This window comes from Zonotrichia leucophrys, chromosome 4, assembly GCF_028769735.1.
Source record: "Zonotrichia leucophrys gambelii isolate GWCS_2022_RI chromosome 4, RI_Zleu_2.0, whole genome shotgun sequence".
Lineage (NCBI taxonomy): Eukaryota > Metazoa > Chordata > Aves > Passeriformes > Passerellidae > Zonotrichia > Zonotrichia leucophrys.
Genome location: NC_088173.1, coordinates 4,516,609 through 4,534,159, shown reverse-complemented (window position 1 = coordinate 4,534,159; position 17,551 = coordinate 4,516,609). Strand labels below are relative to the sequence as shown.

Genomic DNA, 17,551 nt, shown 5'->3' with positions numbered 1-17,551 from the left:
TTTGACACTAAAGTGTATTCATGTTTACAAAGCATTGCTAAAACCAGGTTTTGGTGGTTTGGGTTTTCTTGGTGTTTTAAGACACCAAGAAAGGTAAAAGCAGCACTTTCTCTTAAAGGTCTCAGAGACCAAAGCTGTCCTCAGAAAGGACATATATGCCTTTGGAAATTCCCCTTCATTTTCTTCATGTTGTACTGTAATTGCCTTCCAGTGATTCTGACCCATCTGTTTCTCATCTCCTCCTCACCCCAAACTCCTGAATAACATTTTATGTCTAGCACAGATCTTTTGACTTTTGCCCCAGACCTGCAAGCAAATCAGTGAAGAGATCACCTGTCAGGCACTACAGCAAAAGACCAGACATACAAGGCTATAATAAAATCAGTGTAATCCTGGTGTCTAAATAGGCAAGACCAGAACAGTTCTGCTTTCCAGGACAAAAATAAGCTATCATGTCAGCTGAGGCACTTATTAACTACCTCCACTCTAGAAATCACTTGGAAAATGTAAAAAGCGATGTAAATACTGGATAATTTCTCACAGTGAATGACTGCTAACAATGGCTGTCAAAGCACATACTGAACAAGCTAAAGAATTCTTTCAGATGAAAGGCAGGGCCAGACACAAGCAAAAAGGCTCCAGAATAAGCAGTACTATGCTACAATGCACTGAGTTTCTAACAGCTGCCGGTGAACTCTGGAAATGGAGACCACCAAGCCCTAAAGCAGCAACTAAATCATGGTATACAGACTGATCTTTCAGCATCTGCAACCTGTTTCAGCTCTCCTTAATTTAGGTCCCAGCACAATGTGTGCAGATTAAAGAACTGAAGACCAACAGACATTTCTTTAAGATTTTCTGTGTCTTTTGCTCCAGCCCCAAGGAAGTAATTCAAAGAACCTATGAGCAACTGACACCTCTCTCCTCCTTCCTCTTTCCCAGTTCCTTCCAAGTATTACATATTAGGGTGAAAATAATAAGAATCTAGAACATGTTCATGAAAGACCTCTTTCAAACAAAAAGCAAACCAATCAGGAAGTGGAGTCAGACAACTCAGGTGTCTACTGATTCAAGGCACTGAAGAGTAAACTAAATCAGGGCACAGGAATCTACAGCTGCACATGGCTGGAGAGAACATTATACAGAGTGGAATGACAAAACTGAAGTTCTAGAAAGATGCAATAAAGTTAAAATGCCAGTAAGTTGTGAAAAATATGAGTGATTTTACCACAGCCATTTCTCATCTCTCATCCACGTACATGTTATCTATTTCTGTTATATTTCTCTGTTGGTTCTTCAAGACACACAACGCTACAAGTCTCTATTTAATTATTACTAGAAACTTGGTAGGTTAAATTCAAAAACCTTTTAAGTATAACTTATGGAGCCCAAGAAATTAAAAAAAACAATAAATCCCTATTACAACATTTCTTCAACAATGCTGAGGGGGAGGGAAGACAGTTGTACCCTCCACATCATTTAAAACTACCTGAAAACTGTATTTATCTTGTCAGAAAAATATTACATTAGGGTCAATAATAAGGCCCAAGCTCCTCCCCCAAAATTTCCCAGTATGTACTTTTAGGAACAATCAGAGTGTACCTCTAACTAGACACAGTTTTGCATGCTGCTTTGTTTCTACCTAAATGTAACAGTTCCAATCCTTGTCTAGAAGTGAATTAAAAAAAAACAAAAAACAAAAAAAACCCCAACAAAACCAACAAAAAAAATCACCAAACAAACAAGTATATAAGAATACTCAAACCCAACTTGTTAGCCAAACTGTATTATCCAAAAATGTGTGTTTGCAGTACCTTAGGAGGATTAAACGGATATGTTTCTGGGATTTTTATCTCTAATTGATACCTTCCACCTGCAAAAGACAAGAACAAGTTGGAAATTATACCAAAAGAACATTATTCAAACTTAAGTCTTTCATGACACTAAAGCTTACACTTCTAAATGAGCCAATTTTCAAGTTAATTCAAATTTACCCAGCTGTATTAGTTAGGAGATTCATTTAGATTTCATTTATTTCACAAACAAATGCAATAAAGTCAGTTACAAAAGCTGTGTTTGCTTGTGCAAATCACTACCTACATTTCTTAGGTATATTTGTTTTGTACATTCTTATTTCCACTCTTATCATTTCCATGCTTTATTTTAGTAAAATATACCAAAATAAGAACCAAATATCTCCTAAATAGATGAAAAACAGGACAAAGGAATATTCAGGCTCAACATGGGATATTACATTATTTTGGCTCTTTTCTGATACCTCATGACAAATTTTCTTCAAATTACACAATTGAAATTACTCGTATTTAATTTTGAACTTTTTGAAATTCAAATACGTTCAAGTAACTCTTTCAGAAAAGTTCCCACACTTTGGGAAAAAAATAATAAAGGAGGTACCAGTGTTTAACTTTTATTATGTGCTACATCACCACCTGAAGTAGTTACTTCTGTTTCAATTCTACAAACACTTTGACACACCAGTATCATTAATGCAACATGAAGGGCCAGAGCAAACAATACAGGGTAACAGGAGCTTGAAGACTGAACCCCCTCCTACTGCCCAGCTTTAAACATTTCTCAGTTTGATTTCTTTGTCACAGTATCATTCCCTATCCTATTTCCACTATAGTTCTGTTAACATTCAAGTTCACTACCAATACTTATGTCTTCTGGAGCAATCTCAGACTATCTCTGGCTGCACAGTGAAGGCCATGTGCCAGGCAGCAGTTCAATGACAAAAAGAACAGGGTATTAAAAAACATACACTGTTTTTTAGACAATTCATTTTTTATAAAAATTGAAAGCATTTATTCTCATTTGCTTTTTTTTTTCTTCAACCTGCTGCTCTTCTTTCAGAAACCTTTTCCCTCTGTCAGTATAATGTGTTACAATTTATACAATTTCTTGAATTAGTGCTGAAGTATTTGCAATCTATTTTCCTTGAGATTTCCAGTGATTTACTCTGCAAATCAAGGTATACAGAACCAGCTCTCAAGTAGTTACAATACTGGCAGCAAGATGCACAGGGAAAAAAAGCCTCCAAGTACTCCTCTCAGCAGTTACAGTATATGGCATCTTTTCATCATGCCAAAAAACACATTAGTAGCTCCTAAGAGCTCTCATTTTTAAAATGTATTTCAGTCTAATACACTCCACCTGAAACTAGTTAGCATCAGTTTGGAATTTTACACTATTGCCTACAGCTGTTCTTTTTCTCACTTAACTCTAAAGTAACTTGAGACATTTTAACAGATAATATTATATAAGAAAGACCAATAAATCCAAAATTTGTAATGTCTATGTTGATTGCTTGTCTGCTCACAGGACAGCACAGGATAAACAGTTTTGAAGAAATACAGCAATAAGAGACCTCAAGGAAGTTTGGTTTTCCTTTTCTTTGAACTGAAGCATAATTCAGCAGCAACTGTTTCTAAGAAAAAAACAGCTACACTCATCAGTCCTTCTACAATTTTGCTGCCACATCATTTTGTAAGGTAATATGCAATCTATCCTTAGGTATTACCATTTCTCCTGCTTACCACAAACTGTTACAGTCTTCTGCCTAATAGGATATTCAGCCATCAATATCTTTCACCAGACTGAAGAGCTGGTAGTGTTATTTATACAGTATTGTTTTGCACTAAACTTTGAGGTTAAAAATACAGGCTTAAAGACATAACCCAAACAAATCTGTGATTTTTTTAATACTAAATTTAAAATACAAATTACTAATATATTAATTTCTGCAAGCCAATATTTCAGCATTTTTTTAAGAGGGTGAATATGGATGGCTTTTTTTGTGGCTATTTAATGCTTGAAATTGAATTAAACAGTAATGGCATAATATTCCTTCTGTAGTCCTACTGGAACAGGTCTCACAAGAGTTAGAGCAATTTTAGCTATTTCCCTTGAAGAAAAAACCTATTATAAATTTTGCAGTTGCTGTGGCTCACATGCAAGCTTGGCTTGAAATTAATAACAATATTACACAGGCTTTAAAAAAAAACCAACCTCAAAAAATCCAAACCCACAAAACCTCAACCTATCTACTGAAAAGCTCTTGATTCAAGTAAAATCCAGCAGCCATTAATCAAGTCTCTCAAAGGTCCTCTCTCCAAACACATTTTAACATTGGATGCAAACGTGTTTCCATTAAGTGGTGTCTTGCAATATTCTGGTAATTGATCAATATGAGTTGACACTACTAACAGATAAATAAAAGCTGTAAATTTTGTCAATAGATGGCATTCTTCCCCTCAGTCACTCTTAACTAATGTTCCAACATTACCTATAAAAAAATTTGCAGCAGCAGTTTGGTTTCAGATACCTCACCAACTATGGTCAACAACTGTTCTTTCACTTCACAATGGTTCTAGAATTCCCTCCTGTATCACAGGGACTGTCTGACCAGAACTACTGCATAAAACTTCTTCATAAAGCACTTCTTGCTGTGTCACTGTTCAGATTATAGATGACAAAACATCAGTCAGTAATTGTGCAGCATGCATAACTGCTACAGTCATAAAATGAAGACAAAAAACACTGGCACGCCCTTCATAATTATGTAAGGGAATAAATGCATATAACTATATTACAGAAATATTAACATTCCAAAGCAAATGATTCTAATGACAGGAAACACCAGAAACTGGACTGGCAGTAACTCTCATTTTGTTCTTTGAAGCATATGACTTCTAGATTAAAGTGAGCATACAATCAATCAGTGCTCTTCCATGAGATCCCTGCCATAATCAGAATAAAAAATAAGTTCAACCCACCCCACCAAGGGGTATTTACTATATCCTCATAATTAATTCTACTCAAAGGTCTGTAAGTGTGCATGCATTTCACATCAACAAATTCTGCACTAAACATATTGCTGTTTTTCACTAGCAGGATATGCTGAATATCTGAGCACAGTACCCAGCTTTTGAAATTCTTGTCTACCTGAATCATTCAGCATCACACAGAACCCAGTTCTGCAGACAGATATTTCAATCTTTTTTTACCCTCTACATGAGCTGCTATACAGTTTTTAACTTATGTAACACTCATGAGTGTTACACATGAGTGTTACATATTTAATTTCAAATAACTCTCAATACATTCTCTAAAACAGGCCCATTTTATAAGCCAACGTAATACTGACCTGGAGGGGGGGAAAATGGCAATCTCTGACAAACCAACTGACCCAAGAAGGTTTCATTCTCTCTGAATGGAAAATAAACACCAAAACCAACACCCTTCTACCACCATTCAGATGTTTCCTAGTATTCAATTGCCTATATACAGATATTAAGTTATTGCAATACTAAGTCTTGGATTTACAAGACTAAAACCCTCTGATTTTATAGATTCCCATATGATACTAAATTCTAACTAGAATGATTCCCTTCTCAATAGATCACCAGCATGAGTCTGTATTTTAGGTGAACATTCTCAATTTATTTGCCTGAGACACTCCTTGATACTTTCTATTGTACTCCTTTTAAATTGAAGGCACATATCACAACCAGAAGAAATTGTTTTCAGACATTATCATGTGTCAACTATACATCTGCAGATGATGAGGTGGAGACACATGGGACAAGGGAGGGAGAGGGAAAAACCACCATTATTTACCAGAATGTTGAGGGACTCTGGAATCTGCAGGGCACCCCCACCATTACAGCTGCTTCCACTTTTCTACTTTCTTTCTTCCAGACTAATTTCCCTTCTTGTCAGCTTCTGACATCCACCCCTGCCCAGTATTCTTCCATGTCAACCACTGTCAGGCTATTTCTTCCTTCTTTTCCTGTCCTGGGTCCCAAAGCTAGAGGGGAGACTCTCCCTGCTCTCAGTCCAAAGCTACTGCACCAGCTTCTAGCCCAGAAAAGCAAATCACAAGGGATGTCCTCCATTAGGGAAGATGTGACAACCAGATTTTCATCAGCAGTCATTAATGCTTTTGAGTGCATACACTTCCTATAGCTATAAAACAATTGCCAGGTATTTTCCCCACCTGATGAAAATTTATTTTTTCAAAATAATGACAAATGGCATGTGTCCAATCTCAAGGGAATACTAAAGTCTCAGTGTTAGCTCAAAGGCATAGAGCAACCAGAGCACCTGAAGAACATGCAAAATAGTTTCATATTCCAAAAAAACCCAATGTATTTGAGACACTCCTTGATACTTTTTTATTGAAAGTACAAATTCAAATCAAAGTAGATACCTGGCATGGAAAAGTGAAGTAAAACTATGTTTTAAAGCCATTCAAATTTTTTATTTAAAAATTAAAAATCCTTACTTATCATGAAAGAACTTTAAATAGAAGGTATGTCTGCCAGTTCCATATATATTATACACAAAGTTTACAAGTACCAACACTATTGAGTAATTTTGTATCTCTGAAGGGCATGTTACATTAACCTCTGTTAAAGCTTCTTTATGGAAGTTACCTTGCTTTTACCAGACTGTAAGAAATGCATAATTAGTGATACCAGCTTCAATAAACTAGAAAGTCAGTAAGGTACAATTTTTGAAGAGAGCTAAAGATATGAAGCTCTACTTACAGACTCCCCCACATCAGTATAAATTAAGTACTGGGACACACAGATGCCCAAAATTAATCCCAAATTTAACTTGCAACAGCATCTCTGCTTGAGATGGGAGAAATGCAATGTTTATGAATGATCACCACTCTAGATCACAGAAATACATGCACAGTCTGAAGCTGAGTTTCTTAATGCTTCATGGTTAAGGAGCCCAAGCTCTCAAGACAGTAAAGAAACAACTAGAAGTCAGAATTATACCAATTAAACCACTCCGCTCACATTTGTAAATTAACCTTGATATGGGATAGTCTGTCCTACTGCCAAACAGATCTCTCCTCAGGGAACACAGAAGCTGAACTGAAAGAGTTTTTTAAGCTTATTTAAAAAAAAAATCAGACTATTTTAAAACATGTACCTCTACATTTTATGCTGTAATTATTTTTACAAACAAAGCATCTCAAGACACATGACTTGAAATGTACAATGATTGCATACACAAAAACTTTACTTGCCTTCATATGGTGTGTCCGGAGGTCCTGCTATTTCTCCTCTTAATTCTGTAAAATTCTCATCTACAAGATCTACTTTAATTTGATTTTTGCTCGTCTTAAAAATAAACAGAGAAACAAAGAATCATAAGTAAGCATTTCACATACAAATTTCCCCCAAAATATGCTGCTTTAAATTTTTAGAACAGTACTTTAAAGTAAGTAAACATTGAAAAATATAGTAACCTAAAGTTAATAGCTATCTTCCAGTTGAAATTTTACTTCATTAAAAACAGACTACTTGTGAAGCATTAGAAACTTCAATACTATTTATACTATCACTAGAATGTGCAAAGCAATCCAGCAACATACCTAAAATTGTACTTCAAAGTTGACTATATTTTAAAATGACCGTGATCTTTCAAATCAGCTATTAATTCTACACATCTAAACTATAAAATTAAATTGACCAAATTACACATCAGTTCTTTTCATATTTAGACCAATTTATTTCAAAACAGACATTTGTCACTTGCAATGGAGCACAAAAAGACTTCCCCAAACAGAGTAGTATTTTTAACATTACAAAGATCTAAACAGAATATTTTAGTCTTAAGATCATGTATATCTTTAATATTTAGGCATAAGATACAAATTACTTTATGCACTTGAATTTTATTGTCACCTCCTCAACATTTTCACACCACATATGAACCTCTCTACAAAATAAAAATAATGTACATTGATACTGGAGAAAACATATGTTTTTCCAGAAACAGATTCTCCAGAAGTGTTCAGCTAGAACTACTCATGCCATTGAACTTGCTTTCCAGAGAGCAGTATCAGTGAAAGCCATGAACCTCCCAGCCAGTTACTTTTATTGGTGACTTGCAAAGCACAATCTCCTTTTAGAAAGATGCACCATCAAGTTTTCAGAGGTAAGGAATTACAGGTTTTTCCATTCTTCTGCATACTGTGCTCACTGACTGCAATACAGATTTCTTAATTCCTGTGTTATTTTCTTGCAATAAATGTTAGCATCTTTTCAGATCTTTTAAAATTGTTCCAACTAGTTCTATACAGCTGTGCTGCTTCTCACCCTCAGAGTAAAGGTGGTTGCTGGCAGCTACTGGAGAAGGATTCAGTCACATAAAGCTGCTGGGTGCCACGAGCTGGTTCTTGAATCTACCAGTGATATGAACCATGAGGCACACAGCATTCACTGGACAACAGCTGGGAAATTACTTCTGTTTCTTTCCTGCAAATGTTCTATTGAATCAGTCCCACCAAAGCAAAGAGCGCTCTTCTGACCAGGTATGTTCACAGATATAAAGAAAAATCAAAGATTACGTAAAAGTTTCACCATGTAAAAAATTCTAATTCACTAAATTAATCCAATAGTGAACTGGGAGCTTTTAACACCTGTAGCTACATACATTTGCATTTAGAACTTAAGATCCCTCCAATCCACACAAATGAGGCAGCACCTGCAGCTCTCCACAACAGCCAGGCCCTGTCAAAAATTCTCTCTCTGAATTTGAACTTGATCTTATGTGACCTATCTTCTTGCAAGCTTTCCAATATCACTTTTAATTTTTTGCTCTCACGCTTCCAACTGGCAGCTTGTTCCAACACCTCACAATTTTTAAAAGCTTTCTCAAGTACAATTAGAAGTTACAATCTACTTATCCCCACTTGTGACAGCACTGTTTCCCAGCTTCAACAAGTTTTTCATATATCTAGTATTTATTCCCCTTGTAAAATATATGGCATTTACACTGGTTTTCCAGCCTTAATTTTGCTTTAAATGAGATGAAATTCTAATCTCACCATACTGATTTTTTTTATAAAAGGTTCACTATTTCCCATGATCACCTAACCAGCCCTGCATACACAAATTTAGACAATGTCTCAGAATCTGTGCCACGAGCACTCTGCTGCACCCACTGAAGACACATCACAACCAGTATAACCTAAGAAAGATGAAATCTGTCTCTTTCATGGCAGCATGACACGAGGCTCAGATCAAGTGACAAGAGTCCCAGCAAATATTCCTGCAGAAGTTTTTGTCCTCTCCAGTGACTGCACAGTGCTTTGTCAGAGGTACTGCCCCTGTGCATGGACTCTCCATTCCCAAAGCAGCAGAGTGGGTTAAATAACCAATACAGGTGAGTCCCTGTAAGTCTCTGTGCAGGTACTGCAGTCACTCAAACCTCAGCTGAGCTTCTCCTGCTCTCCCTCTGCCAACACCACCTGGCAAGCTCCACCTTGACACCAGGAGTTCTTGTCCTTTGCAAATAACTTCTCATTTAGAGGACTGTACTAATGGCAAACAGGATGAATTTCAATGATACAATCTATGGTTAATCCATGCTGCAGCTTGCTTCATTTCCTACTGCACATTCTGCTTTTCCTCAGTGACCTCTTCCACACTCTTGTAGCAGCCTGGATATTCTCCTTCTTATTCAGTCTCAATTAGTATTACACTGGCTGTTTTTCACAACAAATCCTTCCCAACTCCACAAATTTAAAGTTTAAAAGCAATCAAACACACAGTCTGTCCCTAAGACCAGTTTCTCTCAGGAGTCAGTGATCCTGGTTCCCACTGTGAGATGACTGCTTCCATTACTACAGCTGTAGCTGTCTCCATCTCCTTATTTGCTGTGCACAGCACCTTAAGCAAAACAGCAATATTGCACTGTTTTATTGCAGGGATTAATTTAATTTTGTATTTATGCTTCAATTCTACCATGTCCTCCATATACCAAATTAATTTTTTCTTCAAATAGCTGAAGATCCTTTGTTCCATGTTATTCTGACACTTTTCAAGGTTCAGCTCAGCTTCACCTTGACAAGTATTGCTTTATCCTTCATTCCTGGAGAAACAGCACCAAAGTGATTATTAAACAAATTAAATCTGGAGTGTTTTCCTACATTTCTCTTTAATGAGGATAATGTAGGATAAAATTACTTAATTTTAGCAGTTCTACAAAATAAATCCCTTCCCTCCACCTCTACCAAACAATAGTGGTCTTCAAAATTTTTCTATCACCAATAACCTTGGCACAGAATTTATGACTCAGCTTGTGATCTCACACCCCAAGTTGATTTTCCAGAAGCAGTCCTACAAAGACCTCAATACACTTCCACACCAAGTCTAAAACAGCCTCACCTCCCGTTGATCCAGTAACAATTTAGTGACTAAATCACTGGGCTAGCAATTCCTGAAATATGAGCCATGCCATTACTCACAGCCTTTATTTCCATAATTTCAGAGCAGAATTCTGTAACAATGCAGTGCACAGAAATCCATCAGTAAAATCCTTTTCTAGAAATCTACAAGTTCAACACTAGCATAATTTTTCATTATCACACCTGAAAATCATTTTGATCAAGACTGATCAAAAAAACCCAAACAACAAACAGAACACAAGACAGAGAGAAAGGAAAATTGATGCAACAATTTTCTGTTGCATCATGCAAGGGAATGCATGATGCCATTCCCTGTTTTTCTTGGTAGTCTAGATGGATTATGCATAGCCATTTTTCTTTTTAATTCACACTAGGGTCAAAAGATTTGTTGTCTTTTAGACCAGCTCAACTGCTAAGATTCTTTTTGCAATGCTACAGTCCTGCTTAACCAATTTTATTGGAAACCTTGTGGAAACTAAACCCAAGTTTAAGAGACTAAACTAAAAGTATGATGCAGACAAGTTGGAGAAGATTCATACGATGACCTTTTATTCACTACTAAAAGCTTTATCTCTAAAAAGAAACCCAAATTAATCAATCCATCTTTCATGAAGTGTCATTCTGTGAGCATTTTCCAAAGACAGGACACTTAATCATATTTATCACAGTAACCATTGATCAATAATATTTTGTCTTCACCTGCTTCCTCTTAAAAAAATTCCAGAATGATACTGTCTAATTTTATGTTTTAGTAACTTCCTTGCAAAGGACACACAATCAACTCCACCAGAAAATTTGAAGAGTAACTTCTGCCACTGTGAAGACAAACACACATCTCCACTTCTACTAAAATCATTTCAGAGAGCAGCTCTGGACTCTATAACATTACTCTCAGCAGATATCAAGCTCTTCTGTTCTCCTTACTCACCATAGTCTACAGGCCTCAATAAGGAGGGCCTGCCCATTCTGAGGGCCTGTCTGCCTTCTGCAGGAAATCCAACCTTTTCCTGAGCTTTCAATACCATTTCCTTCTCTCTTCTTCAACCTGCCTTTAGAAACCTCTTTCATTTCTTCATGGCCTATTATCCTCTTCACTAGTCCAGTACCTCTACTCTTAAAAATCCAGTGTTTTCCTTGACATAAAATAAACAGACAAAACCATTACATATCAACACAAAAGAGCATATTAAGATAATAAAAACTGCATTGTTCTTCTAAATTTTATTTCTCACAAACAAAATACTATTTACTATACTTACTAAAAGCAGAGGAAGATTATATATTCAAAGTTTGATCCTGGGTAGGTCTACTTCATAAAGACTGAAGTAGAGCAAACAGCTTTTTAGAAATAGGAATTATAATTACATCAGAACTTTTTGTGCCTTCTAAAAAAGCCTCAAATTCTTCAGTTAATTTGATAAGGAGACTACCAGAGAGTCAATCTCAAGCAATCTGCATAAAAATGCCTATTATCAGAGCTGGTGATATATGGACAGATACTGGTAGGCTGAACTAAAAATGAAAGAATAAGATGTTTCTAATAATTTTTTCTTTAATTATATGGCCAGCAGTCTTGACATGTGTTGAACTCTCTTGAGTAGAAGCAAAAAAACCCAAACAAACAAACCCAAACCCCAAATAAATCCCTCACATTTCCATGTCAGCCACGGCTACCAAACATCATAAACTTAATACTGGATGATGGCAACATACAAAAAAAGTTTTGAGTGAAGTTTTCCTAGAACCAATCAGCTCTATTTACTCCCCCCAGGACAACTTATTCACATTAGAGCCTCAATCCCTGTATAATAAATTACTCTACAGAAACATAAATGCATCCATTAGCAAACATAAGATGTTTTTAACTATTGGTGTCAAAACTAAAATAGAAAATTATGTTTATTAGCAATATTATTAACTTCAGGATGTTATTTTAAAAACAATAAAGTAGTGTCTAACTTATTTGCATGTTCTAGATCTGTCTCTCCTTACATATTTAGATACCACGTGCAAATTCCAATCAAGTGTCTTTGGGTAAAAGGGACAAGGTGGTAAATACCATTTAGAAAAACAGAAAACGACACAAAATCACCTTAAACATAATAAGATCTGGAAATTAAAACCTAGTGGCTACTTCTGAATTATGTTATGTTTGGGGAAAAAACTCCAACAACAACAACAAAAAGAACAAACAAACAAAACCAAACCAAACAAAATCATAAAACCCTGCTATTCCATACAGGAATTAATTACCTATAGGCTGTGATTTTACTGGTCTTTTAAAATTATTTATATATACTCTATATTGGATCAAGTAATGTTATTTTTTGTTAATTTACTTTGCTTTACAGAAGATAACTCAGAAAACTCTAGAAACAGATGCATGTATGTACATAAACAAAACTAAACCAGAAAACACTAGCCTGAAAATACACATATATGTGACAAATGATGCATACAAACATTGCACTAAAATCAGCTATGTATTAAAACTCTGTAATCATTCAGGGCTTTAAGACTAGCCCCTTACACATTAAGAAAGAGTTTTAAGGAAGTGACAAAAATCTTAAAAAATGTACATGCAAAACTTTCAGCAAAATTAAGAAATAAACTTAAAAACTTTCCCTGGAATTTTCTCAACCAAGGACAAAGTTTGTGAAGGAGGTTTTGTACATGCAAAATGTTTTCAATCACTAATTGTTTCCCTAATCACAGAAACAAAAGAAATTACTTCTTTATCTTTGTGACAGGATTTTAAAATTTTTGATTCATCCATGAGGTAAACTGGCAATAACCACTTTTGAACCTACTAAAATATAATAAAAATTTAGTTAATTGTTTAATTACAACCATGACTTACAAATGTGAAATAGGTACTTTTGAACATCCAAACATTTTATACTGACATTACCAAATTCAATATTTAATAAGCCAAATTAAGTGAGAAATCCTCCACCCTAGTCTGCAGCCATGCCAGCAAAATTAAATTGTTATACTATAAAGTTACTAGTGCCATATAAACTCTTTTTACCCTCCCACTCATTTTATATGCCAACACAACAGCCTTATTCTACATCAAAACCTCTCATGAACATATTTCACCAGATTTACAGAAAAAGATCACCTGACTATCCCTGTGCAATCCATAACACGATTTTTGCACAAGGCCATAAGTACTCTGAGTCAACTTGTTTTGAGCAAAAGACTCCAATATTTCAGCAGCAATTTACTCCACAAAACAATCTTTTAAATAAATTAAAAAACAAAACCAACTTCATCCTTCTTATGCTATTTAGCAACTCTTTGCAAATCTGTGGATAAATATTCCAAGGAATTTTGCTTTGCAATATTTATCTTGTTATTTTATGTTCTTTTGCTAAGGTACCATTCTGAACTTACTCCAAATGGTTCAGGTCTCCCTCCTTCACTGACATGCTAGAAAGGAAGATTCCTAATAAAGGCTTGTGTCTTCAGCTGCTGTCTAAGAAGTCAATACCAGACTCATCTCCCTTCTGTTCAAACCAACACTTTCCTTTCTTAACCCCCTTGCTACCCCAGAGTAAGTACACAGCATCCACTCAGTTTCCTCTTTCACAACGAATGGGAAAATATAAAAAAGGGAGGTGTCACTCAAGAAAGCAAAGTGCAGTGCATTGTCATGCAGAAAAACAGCAAATTCAATTTACCAAAAAAAAAAAAAAAAAAAAAAAACCAAAAACCAGTTTCATAATCCCACTGCCACCCCCTCAAAGAGCTACCAAAGCAAGAGGGAACAGTTCAATACTTCCAAAATATTCCTTCAGACTCACTCCAGCTTCAAGCCAAAGTGCATACCCTGAGCCTACTGTGATGAAGAGAAGCAGAAATGCCACATAACGAGCACAGGGCTATGAAGCACACGCTGCACGAGCAGCTGAGCTCAGCAGATCACATCTGCATCCTAGAGCAAGCGCCTGCTGACCTTCAACGCACAGAGCAACGCCACAGAAACAAGCCAGGGCTGGGGCAGGGCAGGGCAGGGACACTTCCGTCAAAAGCACATTAAAGAGCAATTCTCTAGATAAGAAAGGGTCAATACCAAGAAATACATTTCCTTAAAATGCTCCCATGTTCTTTAAACCTACCAATAACTTCAGTCATGGAAGTCCTACCAAATTTCACATTCTATTTCATGCCCCCATATCAACATATATTAGGTGACATATTAAATCTGTCCTAGTAAAACTAGGTGACATTGGTTTTGCATGCTATTTGTTTCATTTACTGATAAAAAGACTATGTTACTAATAAGTAACTTGTATTTTAATGTATCTAAGGAGCTACAAGCATGAATACTGTGTGAATTCTGTATTACTGTTGCTTAGACAGTCTAGAATTTTCACATCTATCACAATATAAAAAAACAATACTGAAGGATATTCTTTTTTTGTCAGAACACAAAACATCTCAAATATTAAAACCGTCTTCATTTTTCAAGAGTTAGACCTGTACCACCGCAAAGTTTTAGCAGAATTTTTTAAATTTAAGGTAGGTAAATGTCGGATCTCAAGATCTCAGTCCTGAGGTGCTGAGCCACCGAGACCACCCTTGGGGGGCTCGGGACTCCTGGAATGTTGCCAGAAGTGTCTGGGGGCTGGACTTTGGTCCTACACAGGAGACGACAAGGATGAGGGCTTCACCAGGGTGAATGGTGAAGGGATTAGTTAATTAGAGGGTGAGACACAGGGTTTAGGATTTCTGTACAGGGGGGTTTAGAGAAGTAAGATGGAGGAATTGGGGCGTGTCCTGTCCTCCTTCTTCTTCTTCTCCTCCTCCATCTTCTGTGGTGATGGTGGCACTTTCGGATTGGTTATTACTAAAAGTGCACCCAGCAATAAGAATAAATGATATTGGGGAAAAATGATAAATATTGTACACGTAACCATGGGTATAAAGATAGGTGTCTGTACGGAGGACAGACAGTGTGCTCATGGCTGGCTGCTGAGCAGAGCTCTGTTGGGCCGAAAGAAAATCTTTTAGATAAACAATTAATAAACACAGAGACCGAAAGAAGAACTGAAGCCTCTTCTCGTCCTTCGATACGCGGGCTGCCCCAAGGCCACTCCGGGCCTTTCCAGGCCCTTCAAACAGCCGAAAAACCAACAGGTAAAAACTCCTGCTAATGTTCAGCTGTTGAAACATCACTCTACCAAAACACTTCAGACACTGTACTTCCATGGTGCCTTAAACCAGTCTAACAGTGGCCAAGGTCCTACTTCCCTTCTTATCACAGAATTAATGTCAATGAGGGGGTAAGATTTTGTAATAGCATTCACACAACTGCACAGCAAACATCTGAAATAAGCACATATTAGCAAGACAGTTCTTTCACTTTAACCCAACCCCTGATTTGATTCACCACTGAACACTGCAAGTAAGAGAAGAAGCACAAAAACAGGAAGAAGAGATGAGTCTGGAAGAGGAATGTGACACTGCTCCCTGGAACTGCCTTAGGACTAGTTAAAAGAATTCTGAAACTTCAGCTCCAGCGTCTGTCCAAACTATTTCTGCCTAACCCATCACATCAGTCTGGGAGAGCAGAGGTGTAAATGCCCCAGCTCTTGTGGCAGAAGCCCCAAGTGCAGTTACACAGTGACTGCTTGTGTCACTGAGGGACAGAGTGGTGACACTGCTGAAGCTGTGCCAGCCATGAAAGGTGTGCACATAACTGCTCATGCTCTCTCCTGTACTCCTCTAAGGGCCCCTGCACAGGCCATGTCGAGCTATGCAAGACACTGACAGGCCCTCAGAGCACAAACTGTGTGCAAGAGTTACCAGAGTGATCTGAGCCTGCTAAGATACTCGACATCAGCGTGGGCATAGTGCAAAGGACTCCTGCTCCCTTCAGAAGAGTAAGGGCAGAAAGAAAAGATGCATTTTTCCTATCTTTTTATGCATGGTTCTGGTTTTGATGTAGAACTGAAATACCCTGCAGATAAAGCATGCTTTAATAATAATTTTGAACCATTCTTTCAATTAGCCATTTTATGAACATACAAAACCATTTGATGCAGACTCTGCAGTAAATTCCATGTATCTATCCTACTTAGGTTAGCAATTCTACATATGAAGGAATCACAGGATTCAGTTCATTTTAAATTGATTATGCTAATTCAATCACAGTCTCAGAGCTTGAAGACTAATGAAAATAGCTCAAGAACAGTTTTTCCGTGCTAGCTTCCCACATGGACACCCTTATTCCAAAGTGGAAAGGCTTACCTAAACACCATGAAGGCTCTAAGAGCCTCCCAAGAACATACAACCCAGCTACCATGATTTCCATTCATGTATGCTGCCTTATTCCATCACAGCCTCCGGTACTTTAACACATCCTAACATAGCAAAAACTCAAAAATACTTCCTCACAGTTCCTTTTCAGCTAAAAATAAAAAGTAAAATATTATCAGCTTGAGCTGACATACCTGTTTAAGTAAAATATGGACTAATGTATTTGGGTGTTTGAGTTTCTTCCTCCCTTCCTGAAACATTCCATAGATGTATCTAAATCTGAAGGCATGTTACCTTAAACTTGTTTCTTTAAAAGTAATTAGACTTACAGTCTTTCATTAGTCTTTCCCAATCTGAACTGTTGATCATACTGGCTAATAATGAATAAACATTATGAAATAATGAACTTCAATTAGTTTCCTACATATTTTGTGACAAATAGACAGGACAGCCCTTATTAGCCATCCAACAGAAGAATGACACTCGGGAAGAGCCCGGCTCTCCCAGATGTTGGCACAGCCAAACTGGAGTTATACTGCAGGCCTGACTTTGACAGTGTCCCCCAAAGCACAACACTGAATGCAGCTTCCTCTGCAGCCACTGACACTCCCAGCACCTCCCTCCTGTGCACACACTCTGAAGGACAGACAGGAGCAATCCATTACTTCAGCAGAATTCTGTTGCAATATACTAGATTAACAAACACAGATCTGGTACTCAAAGAAAGTTACTTTTGCTACTCACAGAGATACTTTATTTATGATGCAGGTATTATTTCATTAAATACTCAGGGCAAGCATATTCAAGTGCTCTCAACTCTACTATTACAAATATTAACACTGATATAATCTCAAAGGAAAATTTTGGATAAATCAAGACTGCAGAAGTGGACTACGTCCAACTCAGAATATTCAGTGATTCTGTGAAACATCTCCAGAGTGCCATATAGAACATTATTTGCCAAACTTCCTACTCTTTGCCATAAAATAACTGAATCGATTCCTTTGCTATATCTAAATTGCAGAAATTTTACTTAGCTCGACAAAGACA

At 36.8% G+C, this 17,551-nt stretch overlaps 1 protein-coding gene across 1 annotated transcript in view; it reads right to left on the bottom strand.

Moving 5' to 3' along the window:
- The window catches only part of UBE2K (ubiquitin conjugating enzyme E2 K), a 44,916-nt gene that overhangs the window by 19,641 nt on the left and 7,724 nt on the right, over window positions 1-17,551 (bottom strand). Inside the window, exons 2-3 of the mRNA XM_064710292.1 lie at window positions 7,067-7,160; window positions 1,815-1,873 (exon numbers count right to left, since the gene is read on the bottom strand). Of these exons, the coding sequence (XP_064566362.1) occupies window positions 1,815-1,873; window positions 7,067-7,160 (153 nt within the window). The remainder of the gene's footprint in view (window positions 1-1,814; window positions 1,874-7,066; window positions 7,161-17,551) is intronic.